At 39.2% G+C, this 24,193-nt stretch overlaps 1 protein-coding gene across 1 annotated transcript in view; it reads right to left on the minus strand.

Moving 5' to 3' along the window:
* The window catches only part of dph1 (diphthamide biosynthesis 1), an 85,530-nt gene that overhangs the window by 55,668 nt on the left and 5,669 nt on the right, over positions 1 to 24,193 (minus strand). Inside the window, exons 2-3 of the mRNA XM_080459422.1 lie at positions 23,231 to 23,380; positions 10,479 to 10,542 (exon numbers count right to left, since the gene is read on the minus strand). Of these exons, the coding sequence (XP_080315548.1) occupies positions 10,479 to 10,542; positions 23,231 to 23,380 (214 nt within the window). The remainder of the gene's footprint in view (positions 1 to 10,478; positions 10,543 to 23,230; positions 23,381 to 24,193) is intronic.

Genomic DNA, 24,193 nt, shown 5'->3' on the forward strand with positions numbered 1-24,193 from the left:
CAGTATGTTCGTGGAATCGCCGAGTGAATGTCTTCCATCACATGACTTTTTGAATCATAAATACAAGCATTCACCTCATCCAGATCGCGCAACATCGAATATTGCAACTGCCTGCACACCAGCTTCTCTTACTGGTCAGATCTGACTGAGTCCTACTCATCTGCTGACAGTCCAGGTAACGCTGAACAAACAGTTTCAGACATTTGTCTTTTTCACTGTTTCAGAGATCCACAGCGTGTTATAAAACACACTCACAAAAACTCTGCTGGTGAGGTTATACTGCCAAAAATCATTGTTTGTTCGATAAAATAAAGCTGTAGTGACAGCAAATCGCCCCTCTATTCATCCAGCAATACACATTTTTTTATCAAGCTCAGAAAGGGGCAAGAACACATCCTAACCACTGGTCAACACACTCATCAATTAAAGTTAACATTAGGAACCAGAGTATCTTTAGAAAATCAACCAACCATGGAGAAAACAGTTCAACTCCATATCCAGAATTAACCACAGCAGCTCTGTGAGAGATTACCAGTGTGTGATTTGGAGCTGATTGTTAAGATTCTGAGCCAGCAATGGCAGCAGACAATAAGTTGAAGAAGCGCTTAAGTGCAGACAATTTGTGCTGATTGTCTGTGCCAAAAGTTGAATTAAATCATTCCACAGTTGTTGAGTAATTCACTTGAAAAGTTTAAATTCATGATGACACTGCAGAAAAGCTCAGGCACGGGATCATGTGATGTCCTCAAAGTTATATTTAAAAGCTACCTGTTCAGCTGCTTTTCATTTCTGAACAATGACATGTTTATTGCCTCATTCCTCTCAACAGTTTTTATCATTTCCGTTTCATTCTTATTCTCTTATTTTGTTGAATATTAAGTTTAATCTAGATTTCAATGTCAGTTTCACATTTCCTTTGTTGTTTTTCTCATTTCATCTTGTCTGCCATCAGCTTCATTTACATTTTGTCTTCCTAAAGGTATTGTCATTCCAGTTCTCATCAAACTCAAAGTTTAATAACCGCCATAGCGTGCCTGTTAGTGCTTTTCCCAATTATTGTTTTGCTGCTTTGTTGACTTTTCCTCAATGGTGTTGTCTTAACCATCATCTGTAAAACACTTCCAGTGGCACTAAACTGCCTGAAAGGAGCATTTACAGCTCAAACTGATTGATGGATTCATTCATTCATTCAGATCAAAGGTAAAAGGTCAAAGAGGTCTTTATGTTGCCCTCAGGGAAATCAGTCTGCAGCCTTTAAAAACACAAAGACACACATTCCAAGTGCTTCACATAAAGATCCTTGGACCAGAACAAAGCTTTTGTCAAGGAATTATAAGCATCACAATACCTCTGCGTTCAAATACATATATCCACCATGAATTAATCTATCCTAGAAAACAAGGAAGTGCACTGAAAGTATCAGTTGAAACAAAAGACACTGTCTGGGAGCAGCATTACCACTAATAAGCTTTTACACAAACAAAAACTCTGACTACAAGGTGATGCTGCAAAACACAGCTATCAAAGTAATGACTTCTCCAAACCCATGGATCATGAAAACCAAAGCATCCCACCAGTAGTGCAGTTGTTGAACAGGCATCTGAAAGGTCAGAGATGTTAATCTGCCACCAGTAAATTCAGAGGTAATAAAAGTCAATAGGAAGGATCCTCTGGGGACAATGATGATCATCTGTACTTAGTTCACAGCAGCTCATCTAATAATGGTCAAAATGATTAACTCAGAAACCAACTGACTGACCACCTGTTTAAAATGTGATTCTCTCAAATGTCTAGCATTTCAAAATGTTCCACCAGTTTAAGAGCAATTATATAAACAGAAAAAAACAACGAAAAACAAACTGTCAGACATTTGAGTATTATTAAAAAAAAACTGTTTGGATTTATTAAAGTCCCTATATTGTGAGTCTGTAAGCTCGGCTGTTTTCATCATTACATTTAGCAAATCTAACTGACCATCTTGGTCAATGTGTCGGCTCAATCATTGTTCCATCTTCATTTATAAGGACATTTTTGGTAACACGTCTGTCCTCCAGGTGCTTCTATAATAATTACAAATGTTGGGCTCATTATAAAATAGTCTCAGGACCTGCTGGGAGCTTTTTTTGCTGACTATTGTTATGCAGAAAACAAGTTGAACTAAATACTCAATAAGTGTAAATGGGTTCAGGGGTTCATTTTGTTAGCTAAAGGCTTTATGTGGGATATTCATCATATTTTAATTGACCACTTTTTTTGACGTACTTCTTTTTTTCTTTTTTTTAAAGCTGTAGTAACTACTGTTAAGGTCACAATTTGAACGCTGTGAAACAAAAGAAATACATACCCCAGGGCGATTTAACCTGTAGTTTAATTGCCAGCATCACATAATTTTGTTCAAGCATTTTGGCCTTGCCCTAAATTTAACCAGAGCATTAGCAACCATTTTGAGCTGATATAACTCAAGAAGCATTATAAGATAAAAGTGGGCAACCAACCTGCAGATCCTGAAAGACATTCAAAGTCAGTTTATATCTTCCCTTATCAAGCCACAATCAAGTCAAAATGGTGGAATAAAGTACATATTAAATGTGTATAATTTCAATTTGCCCAATATCATGAGCAAACTAATCCACATGTCAATACTACAAACTCACCAGGGAGTGCAAACAATCAGACGTTGTGCTGGACCTTCTTGTTATCTGTCATTCCGACTGACAGTCACTGAGAAGATTTGCCTACAGTAATCTAATCTTCCAAAATGACAGGCAGCCTTCCAGGTTTTGTGTTATTGACAGAAAATATTCAGTTGGTACAGCCTCTGCTGCAACCATACAAGAGAGAACCAGAGCTTCTGTTTGGAATCGGATGGGTAGCACACAAGTAACTAATTGAAAGTATGCAACAAGAGTTTTTTTTCCTCTGGTCACGGCAGTTCAGTCATTGTGTTCTGCAGATAGCAGAGGTATGTTTCCACATTTTATGATGTATCGATGTCACTGAAGAGTTCCGCCCCCACGTTGACTCGTAGCAGGGGTACTGACATGTCCAATGGAATTTGCAGAGACTTTACCATCTTTACTGGCACTGCCAGGCAGGAGTCGTATACGTATCAACACATACGACATCATTCATTGCATTGCTGGTGGTGTGTCGCATCTACCTAAATTACCTCAAACTGTCTGACATAAACATACCACCACACGAATGCCATTTAACCTTTCAGTCAGTCTGTTCTCTGCCAATCACCGGTGAGTCTGAAATGTTGTCAGTTGAGTTTTACAGTGATTACTGACGTGGAAATCCGAGGGACTATGTAACACAAGCAGACCACAGGGGAAAAAGGGCCTTGTTTTGTATTTTTGATTTATCTTTCGGTAGGTCTTAGAGACTGTAACCCTCCCTCTAAAGGCCATAGTAACCCTCTTCCCAAAAAAGGACATTTAGGATAATAGCACAGCAACCAGTTTTCCCCAAAAGAACCCAAACTAATTTTTTCACTGTGGAAATCTAGGGGCAAGGTAAATTTATTTATAGAGCACCATTCAGACACAAGGTAATTCATAATGCTTTACAAAGAAATAAAAAAGGACATTAAGCCTTTACAAAGAAGTAAAAGAAACGCATTAAGGCAAGAATCTTAATTTTAAGCGATTAAGATTATGGAAAATTCAAAACCTCTCACATTCTCTCGCACACACACATCCTTTTCAATGGATCAACTTTACTTTGCACTTTTCCCATATAGGCATATGGTGGCCCAAATCACCCACAAATATTACATCACACCGTTCCAGGTACCTTCGCAAACAGCATAAAAGAAGAATAAGATAAAAGCTTTATTAAGATAAAGGCAATGAAATAAGTAAAGTCTATTGTTTATTCAAAATGGAATTGTTAAAGATCTGAAAAAGTAGAAGACTTTACAAGCTGAATAAGGAACCTTTAATGTATGTGTGACAGCAGCATCAGTGTGGGTCCTTATGGGTTGAAATATATGGTATCTTGTGTTTTGTGATCTATGAGCACCCTGGTGACTTCTACTCACACGTGGACAGAAGTGTTTTATTCTTTGCTGTTGTTTTCTGACTGAACAACATAAACCCGTTTGGTCTTGAGTGCTTGGCAAATTTATCATCTAAAGGCTGAGCAGCAGAAAAGAGGACTTTAAATAGGGTAGCACGACAACATGTCACTGTACAGGACAGACAGACTCTGCTTTCTGCTGGTCTCTTTATTTTCTTCCACTGTCACAAAGGCAGCGGCAGTAAATACTGCTGTAAGTTCATAAAAGTATCTTTCAAACGCAGAACTAGACAGCTGGCATACCATCAAACACAATAAAACATATGGTCTTCTGACAGCACATACATCAATGCCTGCCGGCACACAATCTTTGCTTTGAAAGCTTCTTCCCTATTGTTTGCTTGGGAAAGCAGAGTTCACAAGTCTTTAAATTCACACGACAATGTCAATGCTGGCAGAGTAAGAAAATGGTAAAATGGGGGGAGAATCTAATAAAGTTGTATCATGGTTGTGGGGAACGGAAACTAAAGATGGCCACAGTATTTCAAAGTAGTCAGTCATGTTTTAAATGTAAAATTTGCACAGGTTCTTTATATGACAATGTTATATTTTATTGACGATGTCTTCTTTGAAGTTGTTGTGAGACTATGCAAACACTTTAAAATCCCAGATTAAAAATATAAGGTTTTTTTTCTAATTGTTTAGAGACACGATCTCCACAATCACCAGCAAAAAAGAAAATGTAGAGTTTGCTGTTTGAGCCTGCAGGCTCATAGAAATGAAACCCCTGGGCATTTACAATTCAAAAATAGCCTTGTGTTCATAGGAGGTTAATTGCTGAGTGCTAAGTGATACTGAGGAAGACTGTTACAATTACATTTTTAGGAAGTGCAGTGAAGAAGGGCAATTCTTTGTTTAACAAAAATGGAAAAAAGGACACTTTTCAAGACACATGTTGGCCTGGCTGGTTATCTAACCTTGCATGAGTTTAAACACAATCTAATAAACTTGTTAATTTATTATTGACTCTGATTTGTGCATTTTTGGGACTTTCACATGTCCTAAAGGATGCCACTCTATTCTGCAGCAATAAGATGCTGTAGTCTGTGGTGCAGAGTCACTGCAAATGCAGTAATTTGAGTACAAGAGCACACACACTGTAACTTTAAATGCGTGCATATGCAAAGTGGCTGCATTTTGGCTGCAGCAGGCCATAATTCAGGGCAGCTTGTCCTCATTAAGACTTAGCAGTCTATCCCACCGAAGCTTCTTACACTGAGGGCAGCTTAGCCCTTTCATCCCCATTTTGATATGGACCTCAGCCCTGTCTCTCGAGTACAGCCATGGCAGCGATGGCAATGGTGGAGCGCTCCAACTCCTGGGACCTGTGGTGGCCCTTAATGTAAGCTGGGTGGCACGAGGTCAGGCTGCAGGCTGTGGCAACTCCCCAACATGAATGTCATTCATTTTCTCGACATGCAACCTGTCAACCCCCGATGGAGAAAGAAATAAGCTTGAGTGATGTCATCTGCTGCAGGTTTTCTTTTTTTTTTTAATGAATGTCACATCTGTCCTAGTTGTTCTCTTAAATATGCTTTGAAATGACAGCTTTTTAAAATATTTCTTAGTTTCTCACTTGCCATTGCTAAGTTTTACATGAGATGCTTTAAATTTCATGAAATGCTGGCAGGCTGCAGAAAATGCCGTTTTTTTCTCTCTCAAGCAAGCGATTCTATCGAGGCTGGGTCATATTAAACATTTAGAGCCAGACAGACTTCACCTGCAGGTTAGGCCTTTGAAGGGATTGGCCAAATTTTGATCCCCATGTTGAGATTGTTATCAAGACTATTCTGACTTCTAAGGCGACGCCTATCTGTTTACAGTATCAAGTGGAAACGGATTTGAACTGGTGATCCAAAGACCTTGAGGTTGTCCTGACAAATGTAGCAATACTAACCTCACATCCGAATCAAATAGCTTGTGTTAAGAACCAGCATACAGTGTTGACTCAAAATTCATTGTTTGCCTCCACAAGTCCAGAAGCAGACGTGATGTGGCTGGTGAGTAATATGGTCATTCTTCGGGCGGCCGAATACAGAAAGCAAAGCCTATCTAGGGAACATCCTTGGTCAGCCAGGAGAAGTTATCTGTATAAGGACAACAAATGACTTGTGGGCCACACTATGCATGAATATCAGTACAAACACTGCCTTGTCACCGTTTTTTCATTTGTATACCCTTAAAATAATTCCTAATTTCATTACTGACCAACAATATAACAGCAAAAAATATATTTATACCCAATTCCATTTGATGTATTATTTAAGATTGTTCTACAATGAAACCTGCTGTGAGTGTCACGTCAAACTGATCATGACGGAAAAAAATAAATAATGCTTGATTAAATTGGACTGCACCGAACCGGGGCTTTTTAAAAACAACGCACACCCTCAGTTTGGCAATGCTGTTGCAAAAAACTGCCACAGCAAAAAGCAGATGCTGATTTGTTTTTTTAAACTTGTGCAAACTGAAGGTATCAGTGAAAGCAGAGAGGCAGCCATTAGTTGCTTCCAACTTTACAAGTCCTGTGAAATCTGCCAACATGAAAAGATTTCAGCACAGACTGCACAGGACTTGCAAAGCCAAACTTGTACAGAGGGTTAACGGAATATCTAAAAGAGCCCACGAGCAAAATAAAATTAAATACAATTTTTAAAAAAAATGTATTAAAAAATTTAAAAAACCTCAAGTGGCACATACTCAAAACAATAGCTTACAAACCTTTGTGGTTTAACTTTGACATTTCCAAAACATGAAATCAGATGAGTTATTGTCGCTCCAACGTGACGCTTAACACTGGACTCAAGAGGACACTTGATGTGGAGCCAGCCCCACCGAGGGCTCACTCAGAGCTGGATGATCACCCACAGATAAACAACTCGGAGACATTAATTGACCGAATAAGAAAGTCTTTTGTCTGTGGAAGGCAGGCAAAGTTCACAGAGAAAATCCATGTAGGCAGAGAGAAACAAACCAACGTCAAACCAAAATTACTTAAAAATTGTGAAATTATCTGTCCATGTAGCAAGTAAATTTTACTTGATAAGTAATCTTGAAATAAGACTAAAAATAAGTAAATAGCTTCCAAAACAAGCTAAATTACGCATCATGTCTAAAAATAAGGTTTTGAATCTTGGCAAGTGCAGATTCATTTGCAGTGCAAAAAGGCTCTGTTAGCCAGCAGGTTTAAACAAGAAACAGTTTAACAGTGCTGACCACCACACCACCATAGTGACATTCTAATATATAATAAGGGGGATAATCTTAATCAACAGCAAAGATTTTGTCCTTTCACTTGTACTGAACTTTAACGAACTCTGCTCCATTCTCTACATTTCAACAATTTATTTGGATCAGCTACCTCAAAACAATCTGAAATGATGGCCTAAACTGTTCAAATAACACTTAGATTTAAAAGTGGTTGAGTGGTCCTGCATGATCAGCATAGCTGTCCATCACTGAGCCGTTGAGAGGTTTGTTATATTTCTGGGGAGACGTCATCACTCAAACTCGGCTGGTGTCATTTCGCAGATCTAAGCAACCCGTCAGTCTGAGCACAGGATGGGTGATAACTCAGTAGTTTGTACATCCTCTGATGTTCATGCAGTAATCAAAGAATGCATCCGGCAAATCTGTAAAGTGTAGAACTGCAAAACTTATTTGACAAGATGGTACAAGTAAAGTGAAAATGTATGAGGGGAGAGAAACTGTACAGCCGGAGCTAATGAAGGGAAGCCGCAAGAAGCATCTTCTCTGCTGCTCTCTGGGAGAGAAACTGTGGGGATGCTGATGCGAGGCTGTAAAATACAGTGACAAGTGATATAAAACGAGGTATGAAGTCAGTGAGAAAAGCAATTAGTGTCTGCTAATTGCTCTCATTAGATGAAATGGGGGCCAATTTGGCAGAATCCATGATGGACAGAAGGAATTCACACACATAAATGTGGACGGTGTGGAAGTGTGGTATAAAAGCTGTGCTGCACACAGCGGTAGCTCTCAGTCTGATAGCAATGAGACTGATAAGACTGGACCTTATCAAAAGTTCACTACATCATCTTTCTTCTGATAAAAAAGAAACGGTAGAAATGACTGTAAAGGGAATGAAAGATTGATACAGAGATACAGGAAGTTTGAAGTAGAGATGAAAAAAATGATAGCCTTGCAAGCAAACGTACACAGAAATGGTGAGTTTGAACGAAAACCTATTTTCCAACACTGTGTTCAACAGGAAGCTCCCATATGTGTATTCTAAGTGTGTCTTGGCAGGGTAATATAAAGCGCATGCATTCGTAAAGACCACAATAATGTACCAAAACTGATGTAATCCAAGTTTCCTGCATGAAATCAAATATCCGCTCAGCCTGAAAAGTTTATGGAAGCTCCCGGCCCGTCGTTCTTCATCTACTCCATCTCGTAATCAGGTTGCTATTGACTAAACACATGAAAGAAATCCACTCCGCTTGGTTAATGATAGCAGCCATTTTCTTTGAGAAACCACTTAGCAGGCAGTGCTGCTAAGAAAAAAAAAAAATAGGCCAACTGAAGGTGAAATGAGACTGCACATCAACAATGGGAATTAAAAAAAAAAAAAAAAGAAGATGGGATTTTACATGTTATTTAGTTCATAGTCACATGTGACTAAATTGTACAGAGCACTGAGAAGCCCCTTGTGTAGCATAAAAGACACTTTGGTCACATTAATGTCTCTTCGATCTTCTCACAATCGGATTAAAAAAACCTTTTGGGTGTCGGCGTAATGGAGAGCTGGTGTTCAACAGCGCATATGCAGTCTGAGATGGGATGTAATTAACAAGAATAATATATCTTCCCTTTTCCACAATGTGAGCAAGGGAACCTCTGATATCTGCTCTGTCCAAAAGCAGCGTAATCGTCTCATTTTCAGCTGAATCCTCGATCCAGTCCAAGGAGGGGAATTACGATATATCTCTTCTAATGAGCATCGAGTGGCTTTCCTGGTTAAACTTTGTTCACTGCCGGCTCGACTTCGACACCTGCAACCTTCATGACGAAATGGGTCAGTTTCTATCCCTCTCCCCTCTCATTTAATGTGTCTGCAGCCATTAAACATGTGGAACCTTTAAAATAAAGACAACAGCTTTCATAGTGTTTCAACATTCAGGGGCAACATCAACAATTTTAATATGAATTGAAAGATTAATTTTCCCATGATTAGATTGATATGTAAAGAAATACATTTTACTGTTATCGTACTTAATTCAAAATATCCTAAGCTATTTTGGCTTGTAAGCCATGTAAAATACAGCATCTCACAACAATAGAATAAGTGATCTGATGTTTTTTTGTTCTTGTTTTTTTTACCCAAATACTCTAAATATTAAGTGAAATGAGAAGAAAAAATGCTTAAAACTCTATGAGTATAGAAATAACTAATACCACAATTAACTTTTCAATTAGTTTTTTTAGAGCTGCAAATTTATATATTAGTGCTGTGCATATACACTATGTTTGGTTTAGAAATGTTTATATGCCCTGCCTTTTTTTGACTGGCTTTTAGCTGTTATCTGATATAAGTTCACCATTTTACCCACCATTTAATAGCTTATTTAATTCAATGGCTTCAGGCATTTATTAATCTACCCATTAAATATGTACTACACTGTACATTTGTGCGTATACATCTGTTTTGCATGTAAGTATGAATGTGCACTAATACCATCCATCTGCAAATATGGATGTTTGCAAGTCTTTATCCTAGTAATGTTTATAGCAATTATCTGTGCATCACTTTGAGTAACATTTTATTGTCTGAAATGTGCTTTTTAAATTAAGATTGATTCATATAATCCACTCATGAAATGGAAAATAAATTTAAATATAGAAGCACTAAGAATTGTTTGTAGTTGTTCAGGCGTGACTTTTTGCCATGTTTGACAGTTTTAACCTACATATCAATCATTGAATTAAGCCAACAACACAAAAGCAAATGATGATATATAGCAGAAAGTCTCTACTTCTGAGCCTGGTCCTGTAAAGGTTACTTCCTGTTAAAAGAGAAGTTTTTCCTTTCCATTGTTGTTTAAGCTTGCTCATGTGGAAGTGATGGGGTTTTTTTCTGTAAAAGTGCCTTGAAATGACTGTGTTGTGTTTGGTGCTACATAAATAAAGTTGAATGGAATTGAACTCATCTGCAAACTTTTTTTTTCCATATCTATGTTAGGCTTACCGAGGGCTGGTGTGTTTAAACTTAAATGAATCTCCTGCTGTGAAAGGCCACTGGTCAGGTGAACTGTTGCATATTGTGATGCTTAATTCAATTTACCATAAATGTCTGCTGTCTAATGGAATTAAAACAAGCGATACAAATGACAAACAAATCTTCATTTGCATGTGATTTTATAAAAGCTGCACCATACCTCTCAATAATGTCTGCAATGACACAGGCGAACATCTGCAGGCCTTCTGGAAGCTGCAGAGCGACTGGGGAGGGAGAGGGGAAAAAGGCAAACAAAAATAAGTTGCAAGCGTATGTTAAAAGTGGTGGCAACATGTTATTTAATAAATCCTCGACAGCACAGCTATACATAGCTTCTGCCACTGGTTCAGAGAGCTCCCCTGACAGCAACAGTGACATTTCAGGGCAATTTTTCCCTCTTCCACAGTTCTGCTGCTGGTTTATTTTAGCAGGTGACAGGCGGTTGGAAATGTAGTCCAAACCAATCACCACAGATCTGCTTCTACAGCTGCTGGCCTGCAATTGCATGCCATAGTTTCACTGTTTCAGCTCCCTTTCCCACTCAAAAGCTCAATTTTAATGTGGACAAATTGGTGGAACTGAAATCAAGCGACCAGTTCGGCTGCACTGGGGCTGCTGATACGCTGACGACAGGAGACCCACCAATTTACTAAAATGCAACACCACTTCCAGAGATGAACCAATGGGGGAAAAAAAGAAAAACATGGATCAGGATTCAGGATGAGGTCTGTGCCTCATTTCACAAACCCAGTGCATTGAAAGATTTTTTTTCTAATTAAATAAGCAAACATGGAGAGTGCCAGTCATCATCAGTGCACTCTGCCTACAATCAGTGAAATTAACCTTTTTGCTTTATGCATATTTATTCTGAGAACAATGACTTGCGCCAGATGTGAACACGTGGATCAACATTGCATGAAAGATTGTGAAGGACAGAGAGACAGGAGAATTTGAAGGAAATGACAACCAGCTGGGAAGCTCCAGTCCACCACAACCCTGAGACAAACAAAGAGGAAAACAGATGAACGCAATAAATGTCCCGTAGAGATTTCCAATAATATGAATCTTGTGCATTTTTTTTTATCCAACATTCTTTGTGACTTACTATATCTAGAAGCCAGGAATATTTCAGTATACGTTAACCCTGCCAGCTCGCCATGAAATAAACATAATGACATCTTTGTACCAAAGACTAAGATATTGATGGTGTCAAGATGAACTCTCTAAGGAATAGAGGAGGAATCAGAGCATGCAGGATGTGAAGGAATAGCCCCGTGTGACATAGATTAGTAGAACAAGTAAATATTGTGCACTGGGATAGCGGATCCCTTTTTGATTTTTTTTCCAATATGGCTTTTTTCCCCCATTAAAAATGTTTAATAAAAACTCAACCATTTTTTCTACTCAAGACAGGTTCATTGATAATTGTATTAGTTTCCTTGCCAGACATGTGTGGAAAAATTACCATATTAATATCCCCAGAGCCACATGTACAAGTTGAACTTTCTTCTATTCTTATAATGTTCACTCCACAACTCAAAAAGACAGCCACCACTTTCATAATACAACTGGCATTACTCACATTTCCCTTGCTGCCAATAACAATTTGCTGGATAACTGATCTATTTGATCAATTCTAGAACATACAAAAGGAAATCTTGTAAGTGGGTTTGAGTTTGTACAGCACTAGCGGTTTGGTGAAGTTTCACACTGAACTGAACCGAGCTCAAATCAAGTGAAGGGAAACATTGCTTTCCACCTTCCCTCTTGTGTACAAGATGGTGACATTGTGATGAATATCTGCATCCAATCAGAGCCTCGTTCTCTCATCAGCCTGGTAATATTGTGTCTCTCACAGTCCCCTGAAGAAACCAACAAAAGCTCCCTTGCCTCTGTGTCTTGCCAGGTCAGAATCATCTTTGAAGTTATTGAGCTGCGTCCACCTCTTCACAAAGCTGCCGCTCACCCAGGAAGGTACTTCCAGGCTGTCTGAGCCTGCTCCCCATGCAGAGTGAACTTGTTCACACTGATGCTGCATCCACTTTGTGGGTTTAAGATTAGCGTGCCGCTGAGTCTGTTTGAAAAACAACTTAATTTGCTCTTCCAGGAAAAGCATCTGGCAATCAAACAGAAGAAACATGCACGGGATAGCAATTATGACATGGTGATTGGTGATTAAAAAGAACAACTTGTATTACAAGAACAATAATGATAATAACTTTTTATAATAATAATAATAACTTTACTTATAAAGCAATTTTCAGAACAGTTGTTTGTGCTTTACAGTACAAATAAATGCTTAGCTTTTAGATGCAAACAAATCCATGTTTTGATGTGAAATGCCAATGTGATTGTCTCTCTCTGTGGTAGCTTTGTGATGGACTCCCAACCTGTCATCTTCTTCTGTGGTAGTAATATAAAGGCAAATTTATTTATAGAGCACCATTCATACACAAAAGCAATTCACAGTGTTTTACAAAGAAACACATTAAAGCATTACATAAAAGAAGAATGGATCAGTGGACGAATGACAGGGTAGTGGTTGGTTGGTGATGTTGCATCGTAGCCAAATGGTTCAAATCTGCCAAAGGTGTTGAGTTTGCATGCTTTTGCTCAACCTTTGTGGGTACTATTTGGAAACACTTGCTTCTTTCCACAATCCAAAGACATGATTTTAAGGTTGAACTGTGACTCTGAACTGGCGGATGGAATAATTACGTTTTCAGCTGTTATTATGTCTCTGTGTGGTCGCCCTGCTGTCGCCGGGTGACCTTTCCAGGGTGTGCCCTGCATTTCTTCACATATTAGTCTCACCCCCAGGGACTCCAATTGAAGATAGATGAAAGCAGGATCGAAACATAAAGATCTTAAAGCAAATTGAATCAGGCCACCTGAACTTGCTCATATATCTTTGGAAGGCATTTTGACCCTGATCCAAGTGGCTTCATTGGTTCATGATGTTCCCTTGACCCTGAAGCCTGTCATCACTTCATTTTCTAAGTCCAGTTGGCCGATTCAATTTGCTTTGAGATGCCTCCAAACTGGACAATTGAGAATATGCATTGACGTAAAGATTTGTGATGTTGAAAATTGGTTGTAAGATTGAAACTTTAATTTGAGATTTTATGAATCATGGAAAGTTGCATTACACAAGGAGAGGTCACAATTGTTTTTTTTGTGTTGGTTTCGTCCCCATCATTTAGTGGTTTACCCATTTACAATGAAGCCTTTTTTTTCTTTTTATAACTGTTCATAGCCTTTAAATCCACAAACATGCAAAGCGCTAGCTTTTTGGTCCAAAGTGTTCTCCCTCCCAGTGAGCGTCTACCTGGGGACAACGGCTTTGCTCCAATCAACCATGACATTTTCTCTCAGTCAAAGTCTGTCACACCTTACTTCAATAAATCCATCAATGTCTCTGCGGACACATGAGGACTTGGAAGACACAGAGTTCACCACACAAACGTTTTCACATGACTAGGCCTGAAACAATTTGAAGACTTCAGTGCCCGACAGCATTAAACAATAAAAGGCTGGGATGGGCAAAAGGCCAAGAAGGCTGACGGAGGACGGCCATGAGATGGAGTGAAAGATGGAGCAGTGCTGAGAGGAGGAGCGAGAGCACTTCTTATTGATGAAAGGTTAAAGGATCACCGAGCGCTCATGCAGACAGTGAGAGACAGGTCATTACCTAGAAAAGGGCAAGTTTATTAACAGAGAAAGGTTTCACGGCACACCTCTGCCTCGACTGACAGAAGCAAAAAGCTTTCTCTATCTGCGGCTCCCAGTGAAACGTGAGTCAGAAGCTGGAGGCAGCCCTGGCTGGGGAAATGCATGTTTGAATTTGCACAGAAGCACAGGAGGCTGCTTCTGCCTTTGAAAGTGCATCTCTGCGCAAACAAACAGACCACACGGAATGTTTTGAATGGATTAACTTAAGTCGATGTATTCATACGGAAATCCCCCAATGAAAAATATATATAAACATTTGGCTTCTTATGAATTCGCATCACTTGATGTAACCCACCGTTGCTCAATCTTCTAAACATGCCATGAAGAAAACTTTAGTTTACACCTGAACTGTCAATCATTTGACTGTTGTATGACTAATGGGTGCACAGATTCATAGACAGCAGCAAGTGGCTTTATGTTAATACAGACCGGAGGAGAACTAAGAGAGTGATTCAAATACAAATTTACTTTTGTACAGCAGAGTGAACGATCAAAGTTTCGCACTTTCACATGGTCTTGTTGGTCCAAAAACCTTGTATTCAAAGTTTATTGCTTTTCCTTCATTTGATTATTGGATCATAGGAGCTGCATTCAGAATCTGCTGTGTCTGTGTGAGCTGGACTGGCTCCGCCCACACACGCCCATCTTGGGAAGAGGAGGAAGTACTTCCTCTCGTGGTGCCATGTGCCAGAGCAAAGCTGCCTAATTGTTGGAGGGTCAAAGGGATGGCCTACCTTGATTGGGATTGGCTAAACCCCCGATGACACTATATAGTGTTTGATTCTGATTGGCTGGTTGGAGCAAGACACTTTTAAAAAATTTAAACAAGCCAAAGAAAGATAGGACTAACTTCATATCTGGGGCATCATTCCAGGTATGGAGATGATTATTACTGTTGGAAAACCTTTAGAACGTGGATTTTACATAATATAACCCCTTTAAATATGCGTAAAGATGATATTTTTCAGCAGCCTTATGACTAAAACTAACATTATTGATAGGGATGTCCCGATCAGATCGGTAGATATCGGATCGGGGCCGATATTGGTGATTTGTGCGTGATCGGGAATCGGCAAATCCAGCCGATCACCCCGCCGATCTAAAAAATAAATTAATTAATTAATTTTCACGTCAGCTGCCATAAAAGCGAGCCCCGTTTGCGACCTGCCGTAAACTGATGTTCGCAGCCTAAAGCCATTGAGTGGATAAAATGTCAGCAGTCTGGAGGTATTTTTCATTATAGTTTCTATGTTAGTCAAACTGATTCACTGGATTTCATTTTAAAAAAAGTTTTATTTGCCACAAAATCCAGGTGAAGTTGTTTAAGTTAACATAAATAAGAGATACAAGACTGCAGAGTGTAATTGAGGTATTTTTGTTGTTATGACTGAATAAAGTTTAAATAAGTTCTTAAGTCATTCTGAGAAGAATTTTGATTCAATAAGTGAGTTTTACAATAATTTCTAGCTAAACAAAGCTTCTGCCAATAGTGCTTTTAGCTTCAGACATCTTAGTTGCTCTAAAAATAGACTATTGGGTATATTCGCAATAGCAATGTAAGTATCGGTTTGGGAAAGTAACGGCCGATACTCAATTCTGAAAAATCAGATCGGTATCAGGGGCCAAAAAGTGTGATCGAGACATCCCTAATTATTGACAATATTAACTTTTCTTTTCTGAAAATTTTAAAATCTGAAACATTCCCCGTCTACTCTTACAAGCAAAACTCTCTTAGTTGCGCAATCTCAGAGACTTTTCTTGCATGGCATGCCTGTTTCAAAAATCTCCCAAAATTTTTTAATGGTATTCAAATGTGGCCTTTGGGACTCGGGTACCCAATAATCCCCCCATTACCTGTGCTTTGGATCTTTATACAGTTGAAAGGTCTGCTTCTCACCATTAACTCTCAGATCTATGGCTTAGCATTACCTTCAAAGATTCATTGATTTGATGTAGAATTCATAGTAAGAACATTGATTACAGGCAGATCGATTCCTTCATATTTTTCTCAGTGTATCTTACAAAAATGCAAATAATGTGTGTTTATTACAAATACTTCATTGCTCACGTGTGGTCTGTCAGCAGTGTGTTCTGAACCTGCAAACTTACAATCTCACATCCACTTCTTTCAGAACACCACTTTTCAAAAATGTCCTTTTCCCCCCCGCTTATACGTTCCCTTGATGTTGTTTTATAATTTTTCTGGTATCCCTCTCTGACTGTACAAGCAGGGACTTTGACACCAACAGTCCCAGAAGCAGTGATAATAAATCTCTGGATGTGTTTTAAGACCAAATTAGCATCAGACATTTTAGTCCAGCACTGTTTACTGAGATGTTGAATTCAATTCAATTCAACTTTATTTATATAGCAACAAATACAACACAGTCATTTCTAGGTGCTTTTAACAGAGAAAAAACTAACAAATCCACAAGAGTAAGCAGATTTATTTGCGACTGTGGAAAGGAAAAACTCCCTCTAACAGGAAGAAACCTTTGCAGAAACCAGACTCAGAATTGGTGGCTTTCTGCTGACCAGTTGGGGTGAGGGGATAGAGGAGAGGAAAGGATAGGATAGACAGAGAGATGGATTGGGGGTGAGATACAAACCGTTTTTGGGGTATGGGGCAAGAAACTGAATAATAACAATGGGGAACTCTTGTATAAATCAGCAATTGTTTGGAATTCTCACCACTTGTAAATGATTCCTCTGAGTGGAAGGATTCATTTCAAATCATTTCTTTTGAGATTCCCTACCCGATTCTCAGGCATCTGCAGCTTTTTGTTTTATACTGAAGGCCTTACGAGAGCTCTTTAGATGTGAACTTTTCTTGTATTTTCCCACACCTCTCCTTAACATGAAAGTAACTTTACCATGGAACAAGCTGCAGACGCTAAAAGGTAAAAAAAACTAAATGCTCCATATGGTGCTTATTGTCTTGAAGCTCAAGGTAACATCTAAGGAAAAGTGTCAACTGTGCTAATCTTTTGATTATCTCTGCTTTAGTTGAGAGAAGACCTTGAAAAACAGAACAACTCCCTAGGAAGTACTACATTACCCCAGAGGATGGCATTCTCAGACTCAAGGTCCCTCAAGAGACTCAAGGCCGTGCTGCGTTTTTTTGGCTCCATCTTTGTTATCGCTCGTCTCTAAAGTTTCTCTAAAATAGGATTAAAATGACATGTACAAAGTCGAACAACTGTTGGAAGACCGAACTCAAATGAACTGTGCTTTAACTTCAAATTTAACTACTCTTAAGCCAAAACATTGCAACCTAAAGACACACAGCAGTAACCGAACAGCTGATTCAGCACATACACATGATGGGTTGAATGTCGACACATCCTTCAAATCTTCAAAGAACACATAGATATACATACAGGAGCAGCTCAGTGGTTTGTGTAGACAACTCCGACATGGGAGGGCTCAAACATTAATTAGTGCCACTTTTCATTCACTGTTTAATGAATTTGATTTATCACACTTTAAGGTAGATGTAAAAAATTAAGGAAGAAAAACATGAATTTTTATAAACAGATCCTTTGTCTCAAGTGCTATTACGATAATGAATCAAAGTACACCCAGTAGTGTCTGGTACATGAACGTTTTTAAATGACTCTCCTAGAGCAGAATGACAAGCTTGGAATTTTATTTTTTATGATAAGTGAATGGTTAGATGTTTTTGTGTATTAGTGTTTTTCATAATAACTGTAATGAGTCTGTATTGTACTATTCCGTTATTCTATTAGCATGAAAAGCTTTTTTGCACAAGCTCTTACTACAGGATTTCCATTTCTCCAAAATATCAACATGACATGCAATATAACTTGTTATATTTTGATTGTCAAGATGCAAAGCAGTAAATCAATTTTCGTTTTCTTTTTTTAAGGAAAACATCCAAGAATGAGCAATTCAGGGAAAATGTACATTTCCAAATGTATTAGGTAATCAAGTTAATGCTTGCATCGTAAAAGAAAGAATCGCTTAATGAAACTAGTAAAACATGTCTGAATATTCAAAATGAAGAGTCTAAAAACAAAACCTAAAATCTCAGAGTCAGGGCTGCACAGTGATATACAGTAGTCTTGCCTCATAAGAAAAGTCCCCAGCTCGAATCCAGGTTTGGTTGTCGGGGGCTTTTTGTGTCAAGTTTGCATGTTCTTTCTACATGTCACGGGTATTCTCCAGGTACTGAAAAAAAATGCATGCAGTCACATTGATGTCTCTAAATTGTTGATTCAGTGGCGACTTGTCCACAGTGCATCTTCCTCCACTTACCGTCAGCTCTTATGGTTGGAATAAAAATAAATAAATGAAAGCTTAGTCTTTACTTGTTTATCTCCAATTGAGTGTGGTGAGGCAGTAAAACAAACAAACAGGTAAAGCTATAGTTTTTGCTATAGTTAGAAGCAAAATGCTTTAAGATGCAAAACGAATTGCATCTTAGTGACACATTATTCACAGAGTCTGTGACACATTAGTTGCCTTAAACAGACATTACTGTAGTTTCATAATATTAAAGTGCTTCTGTATGCATGGTTGGTTTATCTCAGTGGTTTTGTTGCTGGTATTAGAAAATATATAATTTTTTGTTGTTTCAGATGATAGAGCATCTTCCTCCAACTGACCGATCTTCATGTGACTGACACGCACACACTTAAGAATCGTAGCAGTTCTGCTTTAAATTTCCCACAATCACACAAGCAGCCCAGTGCTTTTCCCCTCAGCATTGATTTAAGTTTCTCTTGCTTTGAAATTCAGAGAAAATTTGCATCACATAATATTTGATCAGGTACACTACGATCATCGAGAAATAATAAGTCTAGTGAGTCATCCTTGGGTTATTTTTTGCAAATGATAAATTAAATTGTTGGACTGCAATTTCTTTTTTAAGTTTTGTATGTTTTATTGATCCCTCTTGGGGAACTTATTTCTCTGCATTTAATCCATCTTATATATGGGAGCAGTGGACGGCTGGAGGTCAAAGGTCACGCTCCCAATCCCACAATGGTGACCTGTCATAAATTCGATGGTTTTCAAAACTGCTTATTTTAAATGAAATATTAATAAACTAATGTAGCATTTTAACTAATGTAACTTTAAAAGATATTCTGTAAACCCGAGGGTCAAGTATTTCAATTTGTGCCCTTTAAAAAGTGAAACACTTTGCTTCCATCTCCTCTCAAAAAACCCAGAAACAAGAAAGGACATTTAATGGTACAGTTTAGTTTTTTTCTTCAGACTAAAATGTTAGACTTGACTCAGCAAATTATCCCCTAATTTCATTTTGTGTTCTTTGGTTTTTATTTTAACAAAACATGTGATGTAACCAGGACAGCAGGTAGCCAACAACAGAAATTGCTGGATAATACGGCATGGGAAATGCTCAACAGATGATATCAAAACAACACAGAATTAGATTGAGATGACAAATTCAGGCAAAGCAACAAATAAGCTTTGACTATTTATAAAATCAGAGAAGAGATGCTGGGCAGAGAATAAATAAAATTCCACTGTATGCTACTGAGCGCTCACTTTCAAAAGAACTGTACGAGACTCAGGAGAAGTTCAAAGGCTGGCAAAGAAACAGATGGGCACAAAGAGGAACGGAGACAGACGGGGTGATAAGGTGAGTTATGCACTCGAGTTCAGAGAAGAGGGAGAGACGGAGAGGACGAGCGCTGATTAAAAAGAAAACAAAAAGTGGCGCACAACTAACAAAAAGGCAAAGCCAGCAGGTTGCAGTAAACCGCATGCTCTCCACAGGGACGACTAAAAAAATAAAATGATTCAATCCTCTTGGAATGCCATCTGCATATTCCACCCAAGGCGGAAAGGGACCGGAAATACGACATATTCTGACGCTTGTATGAGAAAAGAGTGGCTTTTTGTTTTTTTGCCCTTGGCCCAGAGGCTGTCATTGAAACATTACCCTCTGACCAGTCTCACAGGAGAAAGCAAACATCAGGAAAAGTCAAAATATACAAGCAGTGAAGCATGAGAGCAGGAAGTGAAGCACACGGGGTATTAGGTGAAAAGAACACTGAAATATCTGACTCAAAATCTAGTGCTGGATTTTTAATTTATTGTCCACACTCCCCATGTAGAAATTGGTGCTTAATTTAGATATTTTCTTAGATCTTATTATTCTGTTTGACTGGACTGGCTTTATAGCAAACCTTTGTTTAAATGGCCTCCATCCTAAAATAAAACTAATGAACAAAAACTGCGAGATGTGACATTTGCACAGTCTGTCAGACTGGTATATTATTCTGCTCTCAAGTTGAGCTGCTCTCAAAATGATTCTGAGAGAGAGTGTTGGAAATGCCTATTCATTTTTAAAAAGAACTGCTCACAAATGTTGAGCAAAAGTTTGGCCAATGTGGTGTGAGCACAGCCCTCCAAATCTGTCAATAACACACAAGTACAACTCCTCGGGGGAACGGACACCCTACTAAAGATCAAGGAAGGCCAACAAACATCGCCTTCACAAATGACAGGAAAAACATACTGGTAAAGAAGTGCTGGTGAAGAACATCTTGACTTCTTAGTGTCCATGCTGAACAGCAGGTAACAACACCAGCGAAAAATGCAGTATAAGGTTTTCCGAATTAACTATGTTTGTCAATTCTAATGTTATCAGCCCATTGATATATGTAAGAGAAGCAGAATGATAAAAATACATAAAGGTCCAAAATTAAAATTTTTTTTCAATATTTGACAAAGGTGTCAAGAGGTCCAACAACATCGTATCCAAAGTGTATTTCCCAAAATCCAGCCTTGGTCCTGAATTTCCTCCAATCTAAAAGCCCCTCTGGTGAGCTCTACTGAGAACAGGCTGTTTCTGTGCCTGTGTCTGGCCACACCTACTCCAGGCCCATCTCAGGGAGAAGATAAGTGTTGCCAGATTGGGCGGGTTTCTGCCCAATTGGGCTTCTTGGGAAGCCTGTTTGTCCTTTTTTTCTGTGCTCATGACATGTTCTTTATTTCACGTGTAATAGTTTTATGTTTTTAACGTTAGTTTCTACAGAGGTTGAAATTTGGGCAGGTTTTTATTGCGGTGGGTGGGTTTTACATAGTGATTGGGCTTTAAATAGTGAGTAAGATCTGGCAACGCAGCAGAAGTGGCTGTTTTCTCGTAGTATGTGTTAATGTTTACTGTGGATTTATCGTTATGGCTCATAGAAAAGGAGCTTTTAGATTGGGATTATTCTACATGGGTGCAAAGTTAATTTGAAACCATAATTTTTTAATTTGTTTCTTTTTTTTGCTATCGTACGATGGAATAGTAGCGCTTCTTTCTTTACACAGTGCCCTACATCACCAATATTCCCTTCACAGGTAACTTCAGTTCAGATGCATGCACACCAATACATTTCAGTAACAATATTTTACATTACTGGGCACACATCATTTTTGTAACACTTCTTCATGAAAGATGCATGTTGTCCCTGTGCAGGTTTTTGACATAAATGTTGAATTGTTGTGGGTTATAAAGTGTAGCCCACACTACTTTAAAGTGGTTGAATGGGGTATAAAAGACGGATTGACATCCTGATATTGTTTCAAATGACAGAAGATGTAATAACCCATCATGATGCATGTGGTTGAAATAGGATTTATTATTTTTCATGTGCACATTTGACTAAATCTCCTGTACCACACTGTTCTATCTGAATATGAGGTGAGTTTGCTCTGGTGCACTTTGTTCGCCTTCAGAAGATAGATTTTTTTGGGAGAGACAGACACTGTGATGACCTCAGTGCCCTTTTGAAAAATGGGTCTACTTTGTGATTTATTGTAACAGTGGATGAACCTGTGTGAATGGTGCAGGTTAACAACTGTATAACAGTCAGTACAAGTGGGTCAAAGGGCAGATGCACACACGGATGGCATCGTGAGTGAAAGCTTTTTGCAAACTGTTTTCTTCACATTAAACTTAGGCCCTGTTTACACGACAACGTTTAATGTGACAACACCTAATCCGTTAAATAAAAGGAGTGCGTTTCCACTGCAGCAGCGGACACAGAGACAACGATGTAGGTAGTATGCCGGGCCACTGGAGGGCGCTGTTGCTTGATTTTGTAATGAAACTACACAGAAGCGTGTGCAGAGAACAATACACTATAAACGTGAAGAAAATGGAGAGCACCCGACATCGGCATGGACTGATGACACATCTGATGCTATCAGGGGAGAGTCTCAACTATTAAACTACTGATCTGGACGATAAAACTAGAATATGGACCGCGAGTCGTACCACTACGCGGATGCCATGTGTGTTTACAACTGAATGAGCAGGAGGGAGGTGGAGAGATATGTATGCGCAGTAACAGGCTCTGTAGCCTCCATCAGTCTCTGCAGGAGGGATTTGCGCTGTGAAAGAATCTTTCCACCTTGGGAGCCGGATTAAAAACTTTGTAGATACAGTGCATCCGCAAACTGGTGTCGTGTAAACGGACCCCCCAAAAGTGAAGAAAGTTTTGCGGATACACTCGAATTCGTTGTCGTGTAAACAGGGCCTTAATGCTCCTCAAACTTTGAAAGCAATTGTTAATGCAGCCACACAGAGCCGTACAGCTGGACTCCACTGTTTCATAGACTTTCAGCTGAGTTGTATCGGATGCTGACATTAATAGGCTTGAAATTATTATATGTGAATCGAGATGATAAAGGTTCGGGTGGTGCAGCGCAATGGCTGCCGTTCCTGTTACTTGATTTGATTGTAAATTGGAAGCATTCCCCTTGTGTAAATACAGGCTGTGTGAAAGACAGATGCAGATCCTTTACCTCAGAGTAACTTCATCCAGCCTCTGATCCAATTCAGCTGATGCAAGTTAACCCAGCAGCCAGCGGTGCCATTAAAAACCCTCACAGCACAGACAGTTCGGATTTCTGTGCATCCGAGACTGAACATCTCCATATTTAGGCTGACTGCGAGCATGGCAACATTATGGCTGGATCAGTTTTTACTCGGTGTCTGTGTCGTGTTAAAGCTCCAGTTTTCTTGAGCGACGTCGACCCAAACTGCGACTCACCTTGGCTGTAAAATTGCCTTCTGCACCTGCTCTCCTGTCATTAGAAATCTGGCAACCCTCCCACGGCAACTGCAGCAGCTGTGTCTGAGCCTATCATCTTGTGCAAAATAAATGAAGTGTATTAGGAAAGAATAGCACTCACCTCTTCTGGCTTTTGCTTGTCTCACTCTCCAAACTGTCTTGTGGATCTCAAAGTTGTAATTTGCCGGCAAGGCTTTGATTGCCTCCTGTAACTCGGGGTCTTGGAGGATTTCATCTGGGATTTGATTGGCAACCCGCCGCGGTCCTCGGGCTGAAGGAAAAGTTCAATTATTGAGCTGTTAGCAACGTGGTGAACACATCCTGAAGCATACATGAAGTACACAACTCCTCAGATAAACCACACAAGATTCATTTATGCAAATCCAGACTTTTAAATAAAGCACATAGAGAACGAGCATCAGAGAGCAACATTTATTATTTTTTCAAATTAGTGTTATACAAGTTACCAGGTTAACCTGCTAGCTGCATGCTAAGAAATAAGTCTCTATTTTTTGAGTTGAGTTGTGAAGGCAGCAGTAGAAGCCTAGAGGTCACAACTGTGTCTCCCTGACCAAAGCCCTCAGCCCACAACAGGTCCAACTACATCAGGAAAGATATCCGATATAAAAATTGCCCAATCGCATGGTGCACTGTTGTGACCCCTAAAGGGAGCAACCAGGATGCACTTGTTTCAGTTCGTTGTGAACCCCTCCTTCAGATACAGCCAGGACTTCAACAAAATCGTGATGTTTAATGTAATGCAGTGATCCTCAGTCTTGACCCCGACAGCCCTCATGCTTTATGCATTTCAAGGGTGGCATGCCGCAAACTGCGACATGGATCTGATGAATGTGGAAGCAGCGTCGAGATTCATATGTGAAGACTATACGTCAACCTTCACCGAGCCAAGGTGAGAACTGCGACAGCGTACGCAGATGAGCAAGAATAAAAGCTTCCCGTTTGTCAGTGGTTTCCAGCATGAAGGCCGGGACCTCAGTGGCACCAGAGGTCATAGGTCATAAATGTGCATGTGTATGTATGGAACGCAGAATTGTTTGACTTCACTGTAATGCTTTGCTAAAGC

The sequence above is a fragment of the Lipophrys pholis genome, assembly GCF_963383615.2.
Source record: "Lipophrys pholis genome assembly, chromosome: 3".
NCBI classification, from domain to species: domain Eukaryota; kingdom Metazoa; phylum Chordata; class Actinopteri; order Blenniiformes; family Blenniidae; genus Lipophrys; species Lipophrys pholis.